The following is a 20,696-nucleotide window of genomic DNA, read 5'->3' on the forward strand; positions in this document are numbered from 1 at the left end:
CTGTGCAGCTATTATTTATAAGCACTGTTTTTTTTTCTTTAAAAAAAAAAAAAGTCAGATACTCTTCAAAACAATTAATGCGGGCATGAGACACTCTTCTGTCTTGCTTAAATCACTTATCTGTGGCTAACGGCCACTATTCAGCTGTACTTAACCGGTTAGCAGTGCTGAGTATTCGCTGTTAGCCAGGAGCTAACGTTTAGGCATTCTGGGGACAGAGTTAACACTGATGTAGTTAACCGCTTAAATTGGGCCACATATCTTTAAGCGGTTCACCTTAATGTGGTTAAGGGCTGAATATTGTACTTAACCACATCAGGTTTAGCAGCCACCCTAAAACTGGATATTAAATACCGGTGCCCAGCATTCAACAACTAGAGGTGAACATTACCAGCATTTTATGCTTCCCTAAACTGTGCATAAGTAAGAATAGAAAGTAGCGATGAGATGCTTCCTGATTTGTATTTAGTTATCAAACTGATTAAGGATAAGCTTGATACAGATTCGTCCTAAAATGGGGGAAAGGAGTCCATTACACCAGCTGAAGGTGCTCAGGGTTGTGAAACTCTTTGCACCAGGGCTGCAGCCAAGTACCACATTGAAATAATGTAACACTGCAGGTAGATTTAGAGGGATTAGCCCAGTTCTTAGCCCTTAAACCAAAATCTTGAGCCCTGTCAGCAGGGCAACATCAAAAAAAATATTAAACTTGCAGTAAAAGCTAAATCTGGAAGGATCGTAACAGTGTTAAGTTTATCTTCTTTCTGGATACAGGTGCCAGACATGGTGGTCACCTTCACTTGTTGCCCTTAGGGTTGAAGCCATTCTGGTCACAAACAAGCTTGTATGATACCCCACTGATCCCTGGGGAGAATTCTAACTCAACCGGAGTGAAAATATCTCCAGCAGTTAACCCCTGCCCAACGCTTGCCTCAAGCTGCTTCTCCAATACACAATGGATGTGTCACAGCAACACACAACACTACAACAACACGAAACAGGAAGGAAAGAGACGGCGCCTCAAGAAACCCAGTTCACCATCCTACATGCCTTAGCGTCTACAGTACACTTCAATTTTATTTTATTTCTACTGCATACTTTTCTTTAAATAAAAGATTTTGAGAACATGGAAGGGGTGGTTTGCTTTTTCAGTCAGGGGAACATAATTATTATTTACACACAGTATGGACTTTAGGGGAAAAAGAGAGCAAAAGTGGTAATTCATCACTTTAAAGTCAACATACTTTGCTCTAGGAGTGCGAGTGTCGTTACTGAAGGCTGCTTGCAAACCTCCCATGGCAAAGTGGTGGTGGGGGGGGGGGGGGGGGGGGGGGCCCTTGAGTTTTATAAACTTTTACAAACGTACAAACATGTAAACAAATTTACCTTATGCTACACATTGTTCCACATTCACAATGAGGTCCATTCCAATCGGCTGGTGTCTGGAATGTGCTACAATTTTCTTCCCGTGGCATATACTGAAAAGAGGTGGGGGGCATCCATTTGCAAAAAAAAAAAAAAAGAGGAGCATCCTTGCCCCCTTCTCAAGAGTCTATAAAATCAAGGTAAAACTCCCCCACCCTATGTGTAGAGAAAGCGCTACATAATTAAATAGTTGTAGATTACATTAGTTTTACAAGACAGCGACAGAAAACGTTCCTGGACTGAACTGCTTGGTCCGTTTCAGCGGCTTCTGTGTTCTGCATCGAAACGAATAGTCTTTGAGGACAGCAGTTTCAGCTCTCTACTGATAAAGGGATATATAAAATACCACCCCCCCCTGCTCTTGTGTGATAAAGCAGGTCCCAGTCTGTGAAGTAATATATTCATTCTCACACCTACCAAAATGAAGTTTCTCGGTAATATCTTGCCAAGTGTGGCATAGGGAGAAATCTGTACAGATAATATTCTTGAGGTTCTTCTTCCTGGGGAGAGGTCGGAAGAGATGTCTGTGGCAGTATAAGGGGACACTGAATCATTTCAATTGCCTCACTGGGCCCCTGGAGGGATCTCAATCAGTTGAGGTCCCTGTTTTGTCCTCTGGTGGTCCTGCTTCCAGATGTTTCATTGTGGCTTTTGAAGGGGAATGATGCCCTGATACATGGGAAGTGAGCGACGGGGAGTTGCAGTCACATACTGCATCCTGCAAACAGGAAGAGACAATTAGAAATGGCACTGCCTAGCTAAGGTGGCTAGAAACACTTTCCACTTCATTTTAGGAAGGTTGCTACAGGTTCTCTTGGAAAGCTAATTTAAGCAGGACACTTATATACATGGCAACTGAATATCAGTCAGGATCTGCATTAAAAAGACTGTAAATTCGGGTAGGCAGCAACCCCCCCCCCCCCCCCCCCCCCCCCCCCCCCCCCCCCCCCCCGATGGCCCTCAGTACTCAAACACCTTCCTTTGTGAACCCCCTCCAAAGGAAATAGAAGGCAGCCCTAGCGTCCCCCCTCCCCCCCAAGACCTACCTGGAGAAGTCCCTGGTAGTATAGGGGGAAATCGGGCAGGAGCGATGCCCACTCGCTCCCACCAGCCTGCATGCCAAGGTGGTTGCTGCAGCTTCACAGTATGAAGTACCACAAGACTACCACTAGAGGACACAGCAGCCATTTTGTAGGCTGGCACTGGGCACGAGCAAATCCATTTCCCTCTAGACCACCTGACACTTCTTCAGGTAGGCCTACAGGATTTGGGTGGGGGCTGGGGGAGGGGCCTGCCAGACCCAGGCACTATTCAAACTGGTGCCTGTTTAAACAGCACATACATTTATTTATTTAGATAAAGTTGACAATCTTTTTATTTTCTCCTCCTTCCCTCTTCTCTCCCCAGATGCTCCTTCTCCTCCTGATCCCCACCCTTCCCTTTTCCCATTTGTACTAGGAGACCATGTCATTAATTTTCAGCTGCTTTAATCAGCTAACTTCAGGTGTGGGCTCATTAAACCTAATGTTTAGAAATGGCCCTAACAAAACCAGCCAAATTTAAACAGGCAATGGGGCCTTGTTTACTACTCATTAATGCAGTTTAATGCCTGCAGGATTTACTGGACTGCAGTAGTCGTGTACTGAATCCTGCTTTTATACCAGAAACATGTAGTTGCTTTAGCTGGAGAAGGTACAAGAGAATGTGGCCTGGGGCTGTGATTGTTAAAGGCACAGCTAGCTTAAATTTCCCCTCCCGCCACCACTCTCTGTGTAGCACCAAATTCCCCCCCCCCCCCCCCCCCCCCCCCCCAAAAGCAAAAAAACCTCCCTCTTGCCCTAGCAAAGCCTCTAACAATAAATATTATTTCTGTGCACCAGTACATATTTTGCCCTCTCCTAAATCCCCCCCCCAAAAACCCCCCAACAAATCTCCCAAGTTCTCCCCTATGTGAGGGTAGCAACCGGTCTACAGCCCAGGAGCAATGGCCAAGTTCTTCTACCCTGCTGGCATCAATATTCAAAATGGCATCTAATGGGCAAAGAGGAGCCTTGGGGTCATTGGTGCTATTTTGAGTGGGGTGGTGGGTAGGAGGCTTAGTTATGCCGGTGCAGAAAATGGGTTCTTCTCTTTGGATGCAGCTTGGGGCTGTATGAGGAGTGCAGAACTCAGGCCTTGGTGCCTTCTTATATTTCACGGTGGATGATGGGAGCCCTAAGGACACTGGCCCAACCTGGCAATGCTCTCAGAAAAGCTAAATTTCCTCAGTTTAATACATGCTTTATTTTTATTTATTTTCCTTCAATCTGACAAACACCTGACAAGGCTATGGATAAACTACAAAACAAAGGATAATACAATACGCAGGGCATAAATAACGGCCATATCAAGAACAACAGTACAACAATTTGAAGTATAAAACCAAAGCTAAGGCATAGAAAAGTAAATGATCCAGTCAGAGCCCTGTCCTTGATTCAACTGAAAATCTATGGCATGACTTGAAGATTGCTGTCCAGCAACGCTACATGCGGAACGACATATCTTTAACGATTCTGCAAAGAGCAATAGTCTAATATTGACAAATCTGGGCGAGTAAAGCTGGTAGAGTCCTCTACCAAAAGACTCGCAGCTGTAATTGCTGCAAAAGGTGCTTCCGTCAAGTATTGACTTGAGGAGCCAAAGATGCAGGCAATAGTTGTAATTCAGTTCCTCCCCACCCCCCCCCCCCCACCCCAATAGAACAATCTTCCCCTGAAAGATGTGGCGCATGATAGGCTGATGAGGGGGGGGGGGCTCACTGATGCACGGACACAATCGAGGGGATACAGACTTTCTATAGCCACTATATTACTCCTGAGTCTACTCAAACTTTCTTGCTCGTTTCCCTCACCTTGTTAATTCATCCATCACAGTGTGTAATGACGGTTCTACTAAATCAATTTCTTGCATTGAAACTAACATATAACATGCTTATCTTTACATGGTTGTCAGCTAGAAAAGATAAAACATTTACCTCATTTGCAGTGAATGAAATTATGTCTGCATCTCTTGGGTTGCCATCTTTACTACCTTGGCTAGGCGTAGATGGCTTTTCATCACTCTGACTTTGTCGGCGGACTTTCTTGCTGATGGCTTTTGAGACATTATCTGTCAGAACACACACAGGGGCAGACGCATGATCTTGCTTCTTGCCGCTGTTCTCTCCTATTGCATCTTTTTTCTCAGTAGCTGAGGTGGGACTCTGAGACCGGCCACAAACATTCCTGAAGAACTCTTGAACTATGCCATACTTCGTGGCATCTGCTTTAGTCTTATTCTCTTGAGATCCTGGTTTCCAAATTGACTCTGTGCTTCCAGAGTGCTCCACAATGTTGAACAAACTGGATAAGCCATCATTTATGTTACTGAGAACTGGACTGTCTCGGGTAGTCGTGGATCTAGCCCAGGCAGACCCACTCTGCTTACTCTGATGAAGATTCCACAAGCTGCGATCCTTGGAGCCATCCAGTTTCGACGAGGACCTTCTTTGCAGTTTTGGTGAGCCATACTTTGGGGAACAGCAGGGTCTTTCAATTCTGGAATGGACTTTATCTAAGGTGGAAGAGATCTGTTTGCTGCGGGTGGATATCAAGGAGTTCCTCGGGGACCAGCTTTTGCTGTGAATGCTGCCCTTTGAAATGTCAGTTTGAAGTCCAATGCTCACCATCTGAATGGTCTGTGTTCCGGTGCTCGAGAGTCCAACAGTCTGGCAGGCGGCACTTTTCACTTTCCTCTCCAATGAGCTGGATCGGATAGCTTGCCTGACACAGTTAGTGATTTCTTTCATGTCATCGCTCATATTGCCTGAAATTTCAAAGTCACTGAGAGAGGAGGGAAACCTACAGTTCTCTACATTTCTGCTCTCCAGTAGGTCTTGATGCTGCTTGGAAAAGTTGCTGAGCCATCTGCCGCAGGTGCTCTCCGAAGAGCTTTCCAGTTTTTCATGCTCTTTGGGCTTGGCCATAGTGAACAGAAAGCCTGGTTCAATCATGATTTTGCCCTCTTTGCTTTGGACTAACGGCGCATCTAGTCTGCGTACAACCGGGGGGCTGTAATAAACTCGAATGCCCGTTTTATCCGGTGCTGTATGGCTCCTTTGCATTTGGGCAGGCTCACGACTGGAACTGTTACTTGCCGTGCTATAGTCCCAAGAAGAGATGCCCAACTTCTCCTTAGCAAGGTGTTCGGTCAGTGATTTATCACTATTTGTATAAGCACAAGAGTTGTGGTTGGTGACATCTGATAAATCGCTCGGCAGGACCTTTTTTCCTCTGTTTTCATTGAGGGTGGGGCTGTTCTTACTAGAAAGATAAGGAGAACAGTCGAGCAAACTTTCAAACTCTGACATAGAAGAAATCGATTTTGCTCTATCCAGAGAAAAAAAAACACACACACACACACACAAGAAAAAGCACAAATTAATACTGCAATGTAACAACCCAAAATATGTTGGGAGCATCAAAAAACGAACTCATTTTTACTGAGGGTCACAATGAACTCATGGCCTGGTTTAAGTTCTCAGACTTCCCTCCTAATGTTATCTGGGTTTGTTTATTTCTAGTTTAGCACAAATACTGTGGGAAATGAATTAGAAAACCAGGTCTGAGAAAAATCCATATAGCTGTACAACCTGGACTGTACACTCCAGCCTCTAAATTCTTAAAGTAAGTGTGATTTTTCAGGAATTTCAGGCTTGAGTTCCACATGCAATTTCTTTCCACGGCCTCAGCGTGGCTCAAAGTTCCTTATCCAAGGTAGGAAATCATTCTACAGACAATGAATAACCGTGAAAAGAGATTCGTCATAAACAGCTTGCTAGTTTTGGTCAGGTCTACCATACTTCAAGAACAAGAGACCCAGCAAAGTCCAACACTTCCCCCCAAACAACATTCAGAGAAGTTAACCCAGGAGTGTCAAACATGCTACTTCTGGTCTGACAGTGTTCAAGGTCACTGACCGAAGGCTGGAGAAGCAGCACTTGGTAGAAGTGGCAACAGATCCTCCCACCCCAAGAGGACAGCAGCTGTTAAGTAATACAAGGCATTGATTTTGTTACTTATCTATGGGGTCCTTTTACTAAGCTGTGCTAAAAAGTGGCCAGCGATAGCTTTAACGCCTGGGTTTCCTCCACGCACTCCGGATGCTTTTTAGCGCAGCTTTAAAATGGCCAAATTTCAATATCTTTCATTAATGGCCACACGCTTATTTCCGAATTGGTGCATGACCATTACCGCCTCCTATTTAGCAGACGGTGAGGGCTCACGCGCTACTCGTGCGGTAATTGGGCAGCATGCTGCAATGTGCCCGCGCTGCCCGATTACCGCTGGGAACGCCTACTGCCTGCGCTGGAAAGTAGAAATTATTTTCTAGCATGGGAAACGGCACGCAGCAAACCCAGAACTACTGCAGGGAGCCTGGGCACGTCCTGCAGTCTTGCCGTGCGGTACCCCTACTGCGTCTTTATAAAACAGCCCCTTTAAACGTGCCACCAGTTACAGGTGCAAGTAGCAGGTTTGGCAAAATAAACTTAAGGGGCCAAGCCCCAAAACTCAAGTTTTTTCATTTTGAGATGGTTTTGAAAACAATTTCTCCCCCCTCCCCCCCTTCTCCAATGCCTAGATCCAAACAAAAAGATATTCAGGTGGTGACATGCAAATGCCAACAGAGAAAATTTTGAAGTATACATGCATTGCCATGGTAAAATACAGAATACACATATGCATTCATTGTCTGCCGAAACTGCACCCCTTTAAATCTGTGCATCCCACCAGCATTAACATGTAAACAGCACCTGTTGTAAAATAATACTTAACCCTTCTTAAATCACTTCCATTTGACAAATGGGGCAAAATAAACCCAAAATACAGTGTGGGTACCTCTCGCTCTTTGTTGTCATTATTAAATACATTCAAGGTCTGGTCCCTCCCCCTCTCTCCTATTTCATTCAATGTTTTATAATTTCATCTCATCTCAGTTATTAAAATGTACAGTTCACCTATGACACACTTCTAAGCAGATAACAATATACACACATGATAAAACACATCACAAATACAATAAACCACAATAATAAAAGTGAGATTACAAAGGGGTACATAAATGGGTCTTCAACGTTTCTGAAAAAGTTTTAAAAAAACACCTCTCCCTAACCATATGTAATGCTCCTTACACTCTTCAATAGCTCCATAAGAAGGCATGAAATCTCAAGTTTTTATCCCTTCTCCCCTCTAACATCCTATCTCTGGAACAAACATCTACCTGAAATACCTGATCCTTCTAATCTATCCCTTTCTCCGGCCTTAGCTAACAGCCTACCACAATAACTCAAGAAAAATGTCAGGAAGTATTTTTTCACGGAGAGAGTAGTGGATGCTTGGAATGCCCTTCCATGGGAGGTGGTGGAAACGAAACAGTAACGGAATTCAAACATGCGTGGGATAAACATAAAAGAATCCTGTTCAGAAGGAATGGATCCTAAGGAGCTTAGCCGAGATTGGGTGCCAGAACCGGTGGTGGGAAGCGGGGCTGGTGGTTGGGAGGCGGGGACAGTGCTGGGCAGACTTATATGGTCTGTGCCAGAGCCGGTGGCGGGGCTGGTGGTTGGGAGGCGGAGATAGTGCTGGGCAGACTTATACGGTCTGTGCCAGAGCCGGTATTGGGAGGCGGGACTGGTGGTTGGGAGGCGGGGCTAGTGCTGGGCAGACTTATATGGTCTGTGCCAGAGCCGGTGGTGGGAGGCAGGGATAGTGCTGGGCAGACTTACACAGTCTGTGCCCTGAAAAGGACAAGTACAAATCAAAGTAGGGTATACACAAAAAGTAGCACATATGAGTTTATCTTGTTGGGCAGACTGGATGGACCATGCAGGTCTTTTTCTGCCATTATCTACTATGTTACTATGAGGCATATTTTCAAAGCAGTTTGGGAGGCTAAGTTCCATAGGTTTCTATGGAACTTTGGGAGGCTAAGTGCTTTGAAAATGAGCCTCTATGTAACTTATGTTTCCAGGTGCCTACGCACCAATTTCTCTTTTACCCATCACATGCGTAGCCCTTGTCTCACTTAGCTATCACTGAGTTCTATAATTCTGGTAGTTCTTATTTATGATATTCATGAATACCATCCCAGTGGCGTAGCCAGAAGGCAATTTTTGGGTGGGCCAACAAGTTGGATGGGTGGGCACTAGAGTTGCCAACTTTTTGAAAGAGAAAAAAAACCCAGCCACCTAATACACCCATGCTTTACCCCTACCCCACCCCATGCTGCACCTCTGCCTCACTCCCCATTACTTCAATGAGGGTAGCAGTGCAGGCTTCAGTGGCCAATTAATTGAGAGCTAAAGGAAGTACAAGGAACTGCACTCTTCTTCAGCCCCCATTCAGCCAAGGTCCTCCAACACACATATGGTATTGAAAGCCAAACACTGAACGCCAAACACATTCTGCATCCAGAGCACCTCCTGGCCTTCCATCAATAATGGATGCAGAGCACAGCAAGGACATTTCCCCATAAAACTCACCATACAAAGAAATTCTGGTAATCTCAATAATAGACATGTTGTAAAGTAATTAAAAAAAAAATCTACAAACAAAACGTCACTCAGAATCTAGAGCAAATCTACCATGCCAGCACTAACTTCCAAAACAAGGATCCTCTACCTATGAAAAGTGGCTCTAAAATATTGATACATCTATCAAGAAAACTGAACAAGCCAAATTACTACAGAATGCTACATAGAAACTTCATGGTGACAGAATACCTCGGGGCCACGCACACAGAACACAAGAGCCAAATACAGAATAAGTGACCACAAACTCTATAAATATAAACTGAAACCCCAAGAAACCAGACCTTGCATGTAGAACAATACTAGCGAAACAAAAAAGAAAGGTATTTCCTCCTGTGCAAAATTTAAAGGTATCACATGCCAGGGATGATGTTTCTTTTTTTTTTTTTTGGGGGGGGGGGGGGTGCAAATAGGTCAATTGTGCTTGGCTTTCTGGCCAGAGAGAGCCCCAAGCCTGCCAGAAGCTGAAGAAGGTGCAGCCTGGTAATGGGCTTTGGGGTCCTCTCCTAGATTTCTTCCCTGGGCCCCAGCCATGTCTGACATATGCCAACTCTGACATAATCTAATCACAAAATAGAAATAAAAATAATTTTTGTACCTTTTTGTTGTCTGGTCATTTTATTTTTCATATCATATTGGTCCCTGTCTCTGGTTTCTGCTTCCCTGTGTCTTTCCTGTCCATTTGACATTTCTTCTGTCTCCATGTCCACCATCCATCTCCCATCTCTGTGTCCATATATTTCCTTATCCAGAATCTCCCGTGTTCATATCCCCGCACCCATGTACCCCATGCCCAGCATCTCCCATCTGTGTTCCTATTCTCCCTCTTGTCTGGTATCTCCCCTCTGTGTCCATTATATCTCTATTCTCATACCCCCCCCCCATGTCCATTGTATCTCTATTCCCATATCTCCCTCCCCACCCCCATGTCAGGCATTGCCCCTATGTGCCCATATGTCATCCCAATACAGCATCTCATCTGTGTCTCTGTCCCCATGCTCCCATCCAATGCTCATCCCTTCTGTTTCTTTGTACCTCTCTATGTCCCCTTTCTCCCTCCCACACACCTTTCCTCTCTAACCAGCAACTTTCCTTCTCTCTTCCCTCCCCCTTATGCATCTGGTTCATTCTCCACTGTGGGTTCAGCATTTGACCCCCCCCCCCCCATTCCTTTATCTCCTTGATCCAACATCCTTCTCCCTTTCCTCTAAAACTAACCCTTCCCCCTCTCATAGGTCCAGTACTTCTCTCCCTTCGTTCTCGCCCCCCTTGCAGGTCCACATCTCTCCCTCTTCCCTCCAGTCCTCCCCTGCATATCCAGCACCTCTCTCCCTTTGCTGCAGCCTCCCTTGCATGCCCAGCACCTCTCCCCCTTCCCGCCTGCCCTCCCCCACAAATCCAGCAGCTCTCTCCCTTCCCTCCCACACCCTCACCCAGCACATCTCTCCCTTCCTCCTACATACCCAGCACCTCTCTCCCTTCCCTCCCACCCACATATCCAGCAACTCTATCTCTTCCCTCCAGCACCTCCTTACATGCCCAGCACCTCTCTCCCTTCTCTCCAACCTCCCACCCACAAGCATACATGTCCAGGGCCCCTTCCCTCCCCTCCAACCCCCATGTCCAGCACCTCTCTCCCCTCCCACAGTTCAGGCACCGCCAACTCCATGTCTTCCTTACCCACCCACCCCCCACCCTTGCCGCGCGGCGCTTGCTCACTCAAAAGTTCCCATATCAAACATTTTCTCCCCAATCCCCCTTCCCACCCTCCCCCTTGCAACATTACAACAATATCCAATCCATCCCTTCCCTTCCCTCCCCTCCAACCCCCATGTCCAGCGCCTCTCTCCCCTCCCACAGTTCCAGCACCGCCAGGGCGCTACCTCCGTGTCTTCCTTACCCACCCGCCATCCTTGCCGCGGAACTTCTCTCTCTCTATGATCGCCGCCCAGCAGGAACTTCAAACAGCGCGTCAGCGCTGTGTCAGAGCCTTCCTCTCTGCCGCGTCCCACCCAGCCTGCGTAAACAGGAAGTTGCGTGAGATGCGTCAGAGAGGAAGGCTCTGACACAGCGCTGACGCGCTGTTTGAAGTTCCTGCTGGGCGGCGATCATAGAGAGAGAGCAAGTTCCGCGGCAAGGATGGCGGGTGGGTAAGGAAGACACGTAGGTAGCGGTGTCGGAACTGTGGGAGGGGAGAGAGAGGCGCCGGACATGCGAGGGTGGAGGGAAGGGAGGGAATTGGTTTGGGTGTAGCGCTTCTGGGTGGGCCTGAACCAAGACTGGGTGCCCACCTGTAGCTACGCCCCTGGACCATCCTAGATCTGTGTATTATCATTCCTTTCTGATCTTCATCTATCTCAGCATGTTAAGTACCCACACATAATGCTGGTCATATTTTAGATTTGATAACTGGACACTCTTTGACCGCTTATTTCACATCTTTCAACTACCCCAGTCTCTTGGTCTGATCATTTCCTTTTCCTTAAGTATCTCCTCTCCCCTACCTACCCTTTCCATTGGAGGCTGATAGTCTAGACCCCTCTACCTAGTGGATCCTACTACACTTCCTTCTCTTGCCCCTTTCTTCCTCACTAGAAGAGAAACTGCAACATTGGACTTCCTCCCTCTGTTGCCCCTTTGACCTTTGATGAACAACACAGACCTAGACTGCAGCCATGGTATCATTTATGGCCTACGGATACTGAAGCGACAAGCCAGGGCTGGTGGGCAACGGATTATCTGTCTTTCTTCCACAGAGCCCCGAACCTAAGAGACCAACACTTTTATATAGAGAGAGAGAGAGAGAGAGAGAGATCTCACCTTTTCAAACCAGTCCCTTTTATGTCGATCTCACAATTTTCATCCTTGTCTTGGATCTTGTCACTAAAAGTCTGTAACATGGGAGAAAGGAGCTCTGAAGTTATTTCTTCCACAAAGAGAGAAGTGCGACATTAAGAATGCACTGAAGCTGTGAAAACTGTAGCAACAACAACAAGTATAACTGGGAAAGAAAGCCACGCATCTGCCAATACATAGCTGTCGACTCTTTCACGTATTTCTTAACTTTCTCAGCTTCTTTTAGGTCCCTTTTACTCCTCCAGTGTTCTTACAGTAAGATACATTTTGGTATTAAATCCATAAGGTCAGTTGTTCTAGGATGGCAAACAGTACCTCTCAGTACCCTTCTCCACCACCGCCAACTCCAGGCTCCGCTCATTCTGCCTCGCCTCACCCTATGCTTGGAACAACCTTCCTGAACCCTTACGCCAAGCCCCCTCCCTGCCTGTCTTCAAGTCTTTGCTTAAAGCCCACCTCTTCAATGCTGCGTTCGGCACCTAACCCTTACTGTTCAGTGAATCCAGACTGCCCCAATTTGACTGCCCCTATCGGACCGACCGTTCACTTGTCTATTAGATTGTAAGCTCTTTGAGCAGGGACTGTCTCTCTTTGTTAAACTGTACAGCGCTGCGTAACCCTAGTAGCGCTCTAGAAATGTTAAGTAGTAATAGTAGTAGTAGTAGTAGTAGTAGTATCATAGCATCAAATGCCTTCTCTAAATCACGTATGGCCAACCTGAGGGTTTTACCCCATCCACTTCCCTTTTCTTCCTGAAATTTCAAAGCAACACTCTGTAAGTAAAAGGGGTAACAGAGTTCTCTTCAGACTTTTGCTTAATGCCATCAGAAAAACATAAGAATTGCCGTACTGGGTCAGACCATGGGGCCTATTGAGGCCCAGTATCCTGCTCCTAACCGTGGCTAATCCAGGACACGCTTGGCAGGATCCCAAACAGTAGCAAGATTCTGTACTTCTATCCCAAGGGATAAGCAATGGCTTTCCCCAGGCCTAGAAATAAAGGTTAATGGACTTTTCTTCCAGGATTTTGTTTCCATACCTTTCTTCAACCTAGCTACACTATCTAGTTCTACCACATTCTCCAGCAACAAGTTCCAGAGATTAACATATGTCTCTATGCCTTATTATCGCCCTTTAAGCTCTCATTATCTCCTTCCAACATTTTAATGTTTGTGTTCCATTGTTACATTCCGTAACGACACTTCGAGTGTCTCGCATAACTCTGCACAATGTAATCCATAACCAATTTGTAACAATCTGTATTTCCATCATTCATCTCATATTGTAAGCCACACTGAACCCGCAAAAAGGTGGGAAAATGTGGGATACAAATGCAATAAATAAATAAATAAATAAATAAACTATGTGTTGAGTGAAAACATTTGTCTTACAAGCATTATTTACTAACTTCATGGCATGTCCCCTTAGTTTTGTACTTTTTGAAAAAGAGTAAACAACTAATTTACAAGTTCACATTTTTCTCCAAGCTGCTAGTCTCTCTTCGTAAGACAGTCATTTCATTCCCCTAATCATCACCATTCTCAGTATCTTTTCTAATACACAATGAGGCGTATTTTCAAAGCACTTAAGATTTATAAAGTTCCAGAGCCCTCTGTTCAATCGGTTGCCATAAAAGGTTGGTATAAAGGGCTAATCAGAGGTTGTGATACAACCAGTGCCCACAAGGTGTCAGCCTCTGCAGCAGTCAGCTAATTCTAAACATCTGCTGTCAGTGTGCATCGGTTTAATTTCACGGCAGGGCTTGTCCAACCTACAGCCCACAGGCCAGAACTCGGCCTGCCAACTGCTGCTATCTGGCCCACCCCAGCTGGCTTCAGCTGCATTGATCCCCACACAATTCTGGCTTCCCCACTGCGACTCTGGCCCTCTTCAAGCTTGAGCTGTGCGATGCAGGGAGTTCAGGAGATCCCACAGTTTCAAGTCTCACGAGACCTGAAATCATGGGACCAACCCGAGCTTCCTGTACCGCATGGCTCAAGCTTGAAGAGAGCCACAGTTGCAGCAGAGAGAAAGAAACTGGGTGAAGACTGGGGTGGGCACATGAAAGAGAAAGAGACTGTGAAGGCTGGGGGGGAGGGGCACATGAAAGAGAAAGAGACTGTGAAGGCTGGGGGAAGGGAGGGGCACATGAAAGAGAAAGAGACTGTGAAGACTGGGGGGCACGAGAAAGAGTCTGGGGGGCACATGAAAGAGACTGAAGATGGGGGCACATGAAAGAGACTGTGAAGGCTGGGGGGGGGCACATGAAATAGAGAGAGAGACTGTGAAGACTGGGGGGCACGAGAAAGAGTCTGGGGGGGCACATGAAAGAGAGACTGAAGACTGGGGGGCACATGAAAGAGACTGTGAAGGCTGGGGGGGGGCACATGAAAGAGAGTGAGAGAGACTGTGAAGACTGGGGGGCACGAGAAAGAGTCTGGGGGGGCACATGAAAGAGAGACTGAAGACTGGGGGGCACATGAAAGAGACTGAAGGCTGGGGGAGGCACATGAAAGAGAGAGAGAGAGAGACTGTGAAGACTGGGGGGCACGAGAAAGAGTCTGGGGGGGCACATGAAAGAGACTGAAGATGGGGGGGGCACATGAAAGAGAGACTGAAGACTGGGGGGCACATGAAAGAGACTGTGAAGGCTGGGGGGGCACATGAAAGAGACTGAAGGCTGGGGGAGGCACATGAAAGAGAGAGACTGTGAAGACTGGGGGGCACGAGATAGAGTCTGGGGGGCACATGAAAGAGACTGAAGATGGGGGGGCACATGAAAGAGACTGTGAAGGCTGGGGGGGCACATGAAAGAGACTGAAGGCTGGGGGAGGCATATGAAAGAGAGAGAAAGACTGTGAAGACTGGGGGGGGCATGAGAAAGAGTCTGGGGGGCACATGAAAGAGACTGAAGATGGGGGGCACATGAAAGAGACTGTGAAGGCTGGGGGGGGGCACATGAAAGAGTCTGGGGGGCACATGAAAGAGAGACTGAAGACTGGGGGGCACATGAAAGAGACTGAAGGCTGGGGGAGGCACATGAAAGAGAGAGACTGTGAAGACTGGGGAGCACGAGAAAGAGTCTGGGGGGGCACATGAAAGAGACTGAAGATGGGGGGCACATGAAAGAGAGACTGAAGACTGGGGGGCACATGAAAGAGACTGAAGGCTGGGGGAGGCACATGAAAGAGAGAGAGAGACTGTGAAGACTGGGGGGCACGAGAAAGAGTCTGGGGGGCACATGAAAGAGACTGAAGATGGGGGGGCACATGAAAGAGACTGAAGACTGGGGGGCACATGAAAGAGAGACTGAAGATGGGGGGGCACATGAAAGAGAGACTGAAAACTGGGGAGGGCACATGAAAAAGAAAGAGACTGTGAAGGCTGGGGGGGCACATGAAAGAGAAAAGACTGAAGACTGAGGGGACACATGAAAGAGAGACTGTGAAGGCTGGGGAGGGCACATAAAAGAGACTGAAGACTGGAAGGGGCACATGAAAGACTGAAGTCTTGGGGGGGGGGCACATGAAAGAGAGAGAGAGACTGCGAAGGCTGGGGAGCACATGAAAGAAAGAAAGAGACTAAAGTCTGGGACGGCATATGAGAAAGAGAAAGACTGAAGGCTGGGAAGATACATGAGAAAGAGACAGATTGGGTACAGGCTGGGAAGGGAGCATAAGCAAGAAAGGGTGTGAGTGTGCACATGTGCATACATATGTCTTGGCTCTCTGAATGTTAAAAAATATAAAATGTAGCCCATAATAAAAAAAATAAAAAAAAGGTTGGAGAAGCCTGCTCTATAGTAACCGTTACATTCACAAGTACAAATCAGGACAGAAATGAGAAGAAACTATATCCACCTGGTAGTTTCCACTTTCCTCACCTGATTGAGCTTATTCTGCAGCTCCTGTATCTGCTGTTCTGCTTGTTTCTGCTCAGTCTTAAATCGATTCAGAAGTTCCACCTTCTCCTGGTTCCAGTTCTTCTCACCGATCTGCAGCTGTTTGGTCAGATCCATAACTGCACCGTACGATTCAGCCAAAAGATGCTGGTGTTCCTCCTGTTCCCTCTTCAGAGCTACCATCACATCTGGGGAGGTTCGTTCGGTCTCCAGCTGTTGAGATATGTAATGCTCATTCTCTGACGGCAACATACAAATGATGCACAGAGAGAGATCATGTAATCTGCATACCATGCATCTCTTGAAAGACTTTTCCGAAGTCTTCTTGGAACGATCTGGACATGCAGAGGTATCCTCCAGTGAACATGTTGAACTCCTGTTTACTGAATAACTCTGAACTTACTAACAGGAAAGCGCAGAGTACAAATGTAACAAAAATAAAATAGATACTATTGGAGATTCTAGATGGAATGTTGCTACTATTTGAGATTCTACATGGAATGTTGCTACTATTTGAGGTTCTACATGGAATGTTGCTACTCTGAGATTCTACATAGAATGTTGCTACTATTGGAGATTCTACATGGAATGTTGCTATTCCACTAGCAACATTCCATGTAGAAGGCTGCGCAGGCTTCTGTTTCTGTGAGTGAATGAAGTGAACACAACTCCCAAATAGGGAACTATGTGTGGTGGGGAGGAGAGGAGTTTTGTTGACTTGCTGCTTCAGAAAACAAAAAGGTAAGTGTGTATGATTTTTCTGACTGCAAATAGGAATGACAATACATAGATATGAGACTATCCATCTAAAGGCTGCCTTCAAGTAATAGAGTGAAAGACCGAAGAGGACCACCACCAAAAGACAATAAAACAGGTTTCTGTCTTTAATCTCGCTTTTTTTTTGTAGAAGCATGAAACCGATGAAAAACAATCCTGGGATCCAAAATAAATGAACTTAGGAGAGAAGGGGTTCAGCTGGTTGTGTAGGACAAATAGTTCCAACTTGGACTGCAAATGGGAGGTTGTACCAGGGCGAGTGTGTGCAAAGAGCTTCACATCGAAGCCTAGTACATTTCTTCTAAAGAGGTAGACAGTAGATTAGAAAGCATATCATACCCTTTTTGTATTGAACTTGCCTAGGCATAATAACCTAGTATCCAATTAGAAAGTGTCTCTTTGTCATTGAGAGGCCTGGCCATCTTGGATGAAATGAAATAACAAGTAGGGTGGAAGAAAACGGAGTAAATAGAAGACAACATGGAGGAAGAGACAAGTGAAAATGAAGCAAGTTGCTGGAGCCAGTATCAAATGATGAAACTGACGTACAAATCTCAGGTGGCTACAATTGGGAAAATCGGCAAAGACAGATGATTGTGATGTTGTTGAGGACCTCAGTCAAGGACAGAGACTCCAAAGCCAGGGAGATACCCACTACTCATAGATGATATGCACTTCTGATCCCAGACAGGAGAGTCATGTCAACAGTTGACTATAGGCAAGTCCTACAAGGAGCAGCAGTAGAAGAGAATCCTACCAAGAACCTCCAGATATTCCCTGCCCTTAACATGGAAACGGCTGAAGTCAGGGAAGGCATGTCCCAGGAAATTAGCTGGGAGAGGACTCAACATGTGAAACTGGGGGAAACAATACTTGACATCTCCAAGATGAAGTCGGATGGAACCCACAATGAGGATACAGGTCTTTAATGAATGATTTACAGAGAAGAAATAAAACACCCAGTACTAATCCAGGTAGAAAGAGAGAGGCTAATGACCCAGACTAGGGCCATTCGAATCTGCAGGTGCTCACCTGTGGGATGTGACACTTCAGTTCCGTCTTCTCCATCTCCCAAGCTGCCTTTGCTTTAGCAAATTGTTGCTGGAGGTCATTCATGCTTCTTCTCTCCTCCTGCAGCTCCTTGCACAGCTCCTTCAGAAGCATCTTCATATCGGCCAGTATCTGGATATATTTGCTCCTCTGCAAACACAGAAGAAGAAAGAGCCCACAGTGTACTCGAAACAGTCCATCAAAACAAAGGAAATTGATTTATTTCAGAGGCTTTTACCATGAATATGTAGAATACAGGATAAGTGACAGGGAAGCAGTGGCATTCCTAGGGGGGCGGACACCCGGGGCGGTGCCCCGCCCCCCCCGATGCAGCGCAGACTCCCCCTGGGTGCAGCACCCCCCCCTGATGCAGCGCAGACCCCTCCCCGGGTGCAGCACCCCCCCCTGATGCAGCGCAGACCCCTCCCCGGGTGCAGCACCCCCCCCCGATGCAGCGCGGACCCCCCCCCCCCGGGTGCACGCCGTCGGGGGGGGGGGGGGTGCTGCAGCGCGATCCTGCTCAGAGTTCAGTTCAGTGAATCCAGACTGCCCCAATTTGACTGCCCCTATCGGACCGACCGTTCACTTGTCTATTAGATTGTAAGCTCTTTGAGCAGGGACTGTCTCTCTTTGTTAAATTGTACAGCGCTGCGTAACCCTAGTAGCGCTCTAGAAATGTTAAGTAGTAGTAGTAGTAGAGTTCCCTGACTTCGCGCGTTCGCTGCAGCTCCCTCTGACCCGGAACAGGAAGTAACCTGTTCCAGGGCAGAGCAGAGGGAGCTACAGCGAACGCGCGAAGTCAGTGAACTCAGAGCAGGCGCGTGCCGTGGCACCCCCCAGCGGTGTGCACCCGGGGCGGACTGCCCCCACCGCACCCCCCTTGGTACGCCACTGCAGGGAAGTACTGTTCTGTTTGATTACTTTTACCAAATGAAGAAGAGAACTTAAAGCCACTACAACATAGTGTACAGCCATTTCATCACTACAATGAGTCAATCTACAACCAATTTTCAAAGTGGGAAAAGCTTTAAAGCCAAATGGGAAACACTTCTAAGATTAAAACAGACACCACAAACGTAGCCATTTTTTTGGCTTCCAATATCTGCTTCAGAGAAATTTTAAAATCTAAGTAATACCCCCTCCAACACACAATTAAGGACACCAGAGCCACAGATTAGTTATTCAGGGAAAACCTTTTTAAAACCGCCCCCTTCAGAGCCTAAAGGAGAGGATTTTATACTTTGATAAAAGATATTAATAATGTACAATAATATCAACTTTTTCAATGGAAATGGAACTGTAGAACTAGGGATCATGATAAGAATCTCCAAAATCAGTAAATATAAGAATAAAAAAATACATCTAATAGAAATAGTGTTGCATGCCTGAAATGCCCCCCCCCCCCCCCCCCCAAAAAAAAAAAAACCCTGATGATGGAATCCACTATTTCTGGAATAAACAGTATAAAATGTTTTGTACTTTTTGGGGATCTTGCCAGGTATTTGTGACCTGGGTTGGCCACTGTTGGAAACAGGATGCTGGGCTCGATGGACCTTTGGTCTTTCCCAGTATGGCAACACTTATGTACTTGGGATTCTGAATGGAATCTTGCTACTTTTTGGGTTTTATGTGGAATGTTGCTACACTTTGAAATTCTGCATGGAATCTTGTTATTCTTTAGAATTCTAGAATCTTGCTACTCTTTGGGGTTCTACATGGAATGTTGCTACTCTTTGGGTTTCTGCCAGGTACTTGTGACCTGGATTGGCCACTGTTGGAAACAGGATGCTGGGCTTGATGGACCTTTGGTCTGTCCCAGTATGGCAACACTTATGTACTTATGGAAGTTAAGATAATAAAGGACTTCAAAAATTGAGGAGACTTGCTTGCAAAGGGGATACGTACCGCAGGTCTTGAAGCCAGAAAAGAACTGACCTGCAGGAAGTAGCTATGATTTTGACAGAAGGGGTATCACTGTGCTCACTTCTAGGAAGACACTGGAATAGAGATTACGGAGTAACCAAGGTTAAAATTAATTAAAAAAAACTTCAAAGAGCATGGGGAGGTGATGTCTTGCATAGTTGCTTTGCTAGTTTGACACCTGAGTAGCTTATTAGAAAACTTGATAGTAAAACAGGGAACTGGACCCGCAGATTGGAATTTGTGCTTTTCTTGTAATTATCATAATGAAAATGACAAGAGCCTAAAACATCCCACTGGAGGTGGAGACCGGCAATTTTAACCAATTCTGGGCATGCCTGGGACTGATCTTGAGAGCTCATGCCATAAAATCATCAGTATTTCAAAATATTCTGCCAAGAACTTTGTTCAAAGCATGACCTTCTCCTGTACCACGTGGAAGTTTGTTGGCTCTCACAATGTCCAGTTTCCACTTGGATTATGGAACTTCATATGGAAAACCGACATCCCAGGCTTTGTCCAGGGCCTGCTTATTTGGCCGACTGTTTTTCTTCATTCCAATAACTGGAATTGTTTAATTCAGGGATAACATGACAATCATAGATGCTGGGGAAAAATTGAAAGCAAATTTTGCACAAAGATAAGAAGTGAATATCTTGGCTTTCCAAACGGTCAATCAACTTTCAAGTTTATTTCGGGATTTACTATCCCACCCATCAAAAGGATGTCTGGGCAGCTTACAGACAAAAAATAAAGCTAAGTAAGAAAATAGTAAAACACTGAAAAGAGGGTGGGTTACAATATCACATAGGATAGAAGAGGGGTTGAAAGGAAAGGAGGACAGAATGTCCTCCGATGGATCCAGCAGGCTTCATACTACACTACTACAAATAATTTCTATAGCGCTACCAGTCGTACGCAGCGCTTCACAATTGAACACGAAGAAAAGACAGTCCCTGCTCAAAAGAGCTTACAATCTAAATCAGGACAGATAGACAGGACCAATAAGGGATAAGGGTAGGACAGACAGATAGGACACATAGGAATGATTCTAAATGGAATGTTGCTACTATTGGAGATTCTGTTGCTACTATTTGAGATTCTACATGGAATGTTAATGTTGCTATTCCGCTAGCAGCATTCCATGTACAAGCCTGCCCT

The 20,696-nt window shown here is 46.1% G+C and overlaps 1 protein-coding gene across 2 annotated transcripts in view; it reads right to left on the minus strand.

Annotated features, from left to right (window-relative positions):
* Window positions 1-1,530: 1,530 nt before the first annotated feature.
* The window catches only part of SOGA1 (suppressor of glucose, autophagy associated 1), a 126,652-nt gene continuing 107,486 nt past the window's right edge, over window positions 1,531-20,696 (minus strand). Inside the window, exons 10-14 of one of the 2 annotated variants that reach the window (XM_030211568.1) lie at window positions 17,598-17,765; window positions 15,771-16,001; window positions 11,852-11,922; window positions 4,439-5,765; window positions 1,531-2,143 (exon numbers count right to left, since the gene is read on the minus strand). In XM_030211568.1, coding sequence (XP_030067428.1) covers window positions 2,012-2,143; window positions 4,439-5,765; window positions 11,852-11,922; window positions 15,771-16,001; window positions 17,598-17,765 — 1,929 coding nt within the window. In that variant the 3' untranslated portion in view covers window positions 1,531-2,011. Of the gene's footprint in view, window positions 2,144-4,438; window positions 5,832-11,851; window positions 11,923-15,770; window positions 16,002-17,597; window positions 17,766-20,696 lie in introns of both variants that reach the window. The other variant, XM_030211567.1, reaches the window with a different exon arrangement.

The sequence above is a fragment of the Microcaecilia unicolor genome, chromosome 8 (assembly GCF_901765095.1).
Source record: "Microcaecilia unicolor chromosome 8, aMicUni1.1, whole genome shotgun sequence".
NCBI classification, from domain to species: domain Eukaryota; kingdom Metazoa; phylum Chordata; class Amphibia; order Gymnophiona; family Siphonopidae; genus Microcaecilia; species Microcaecilia unicolor.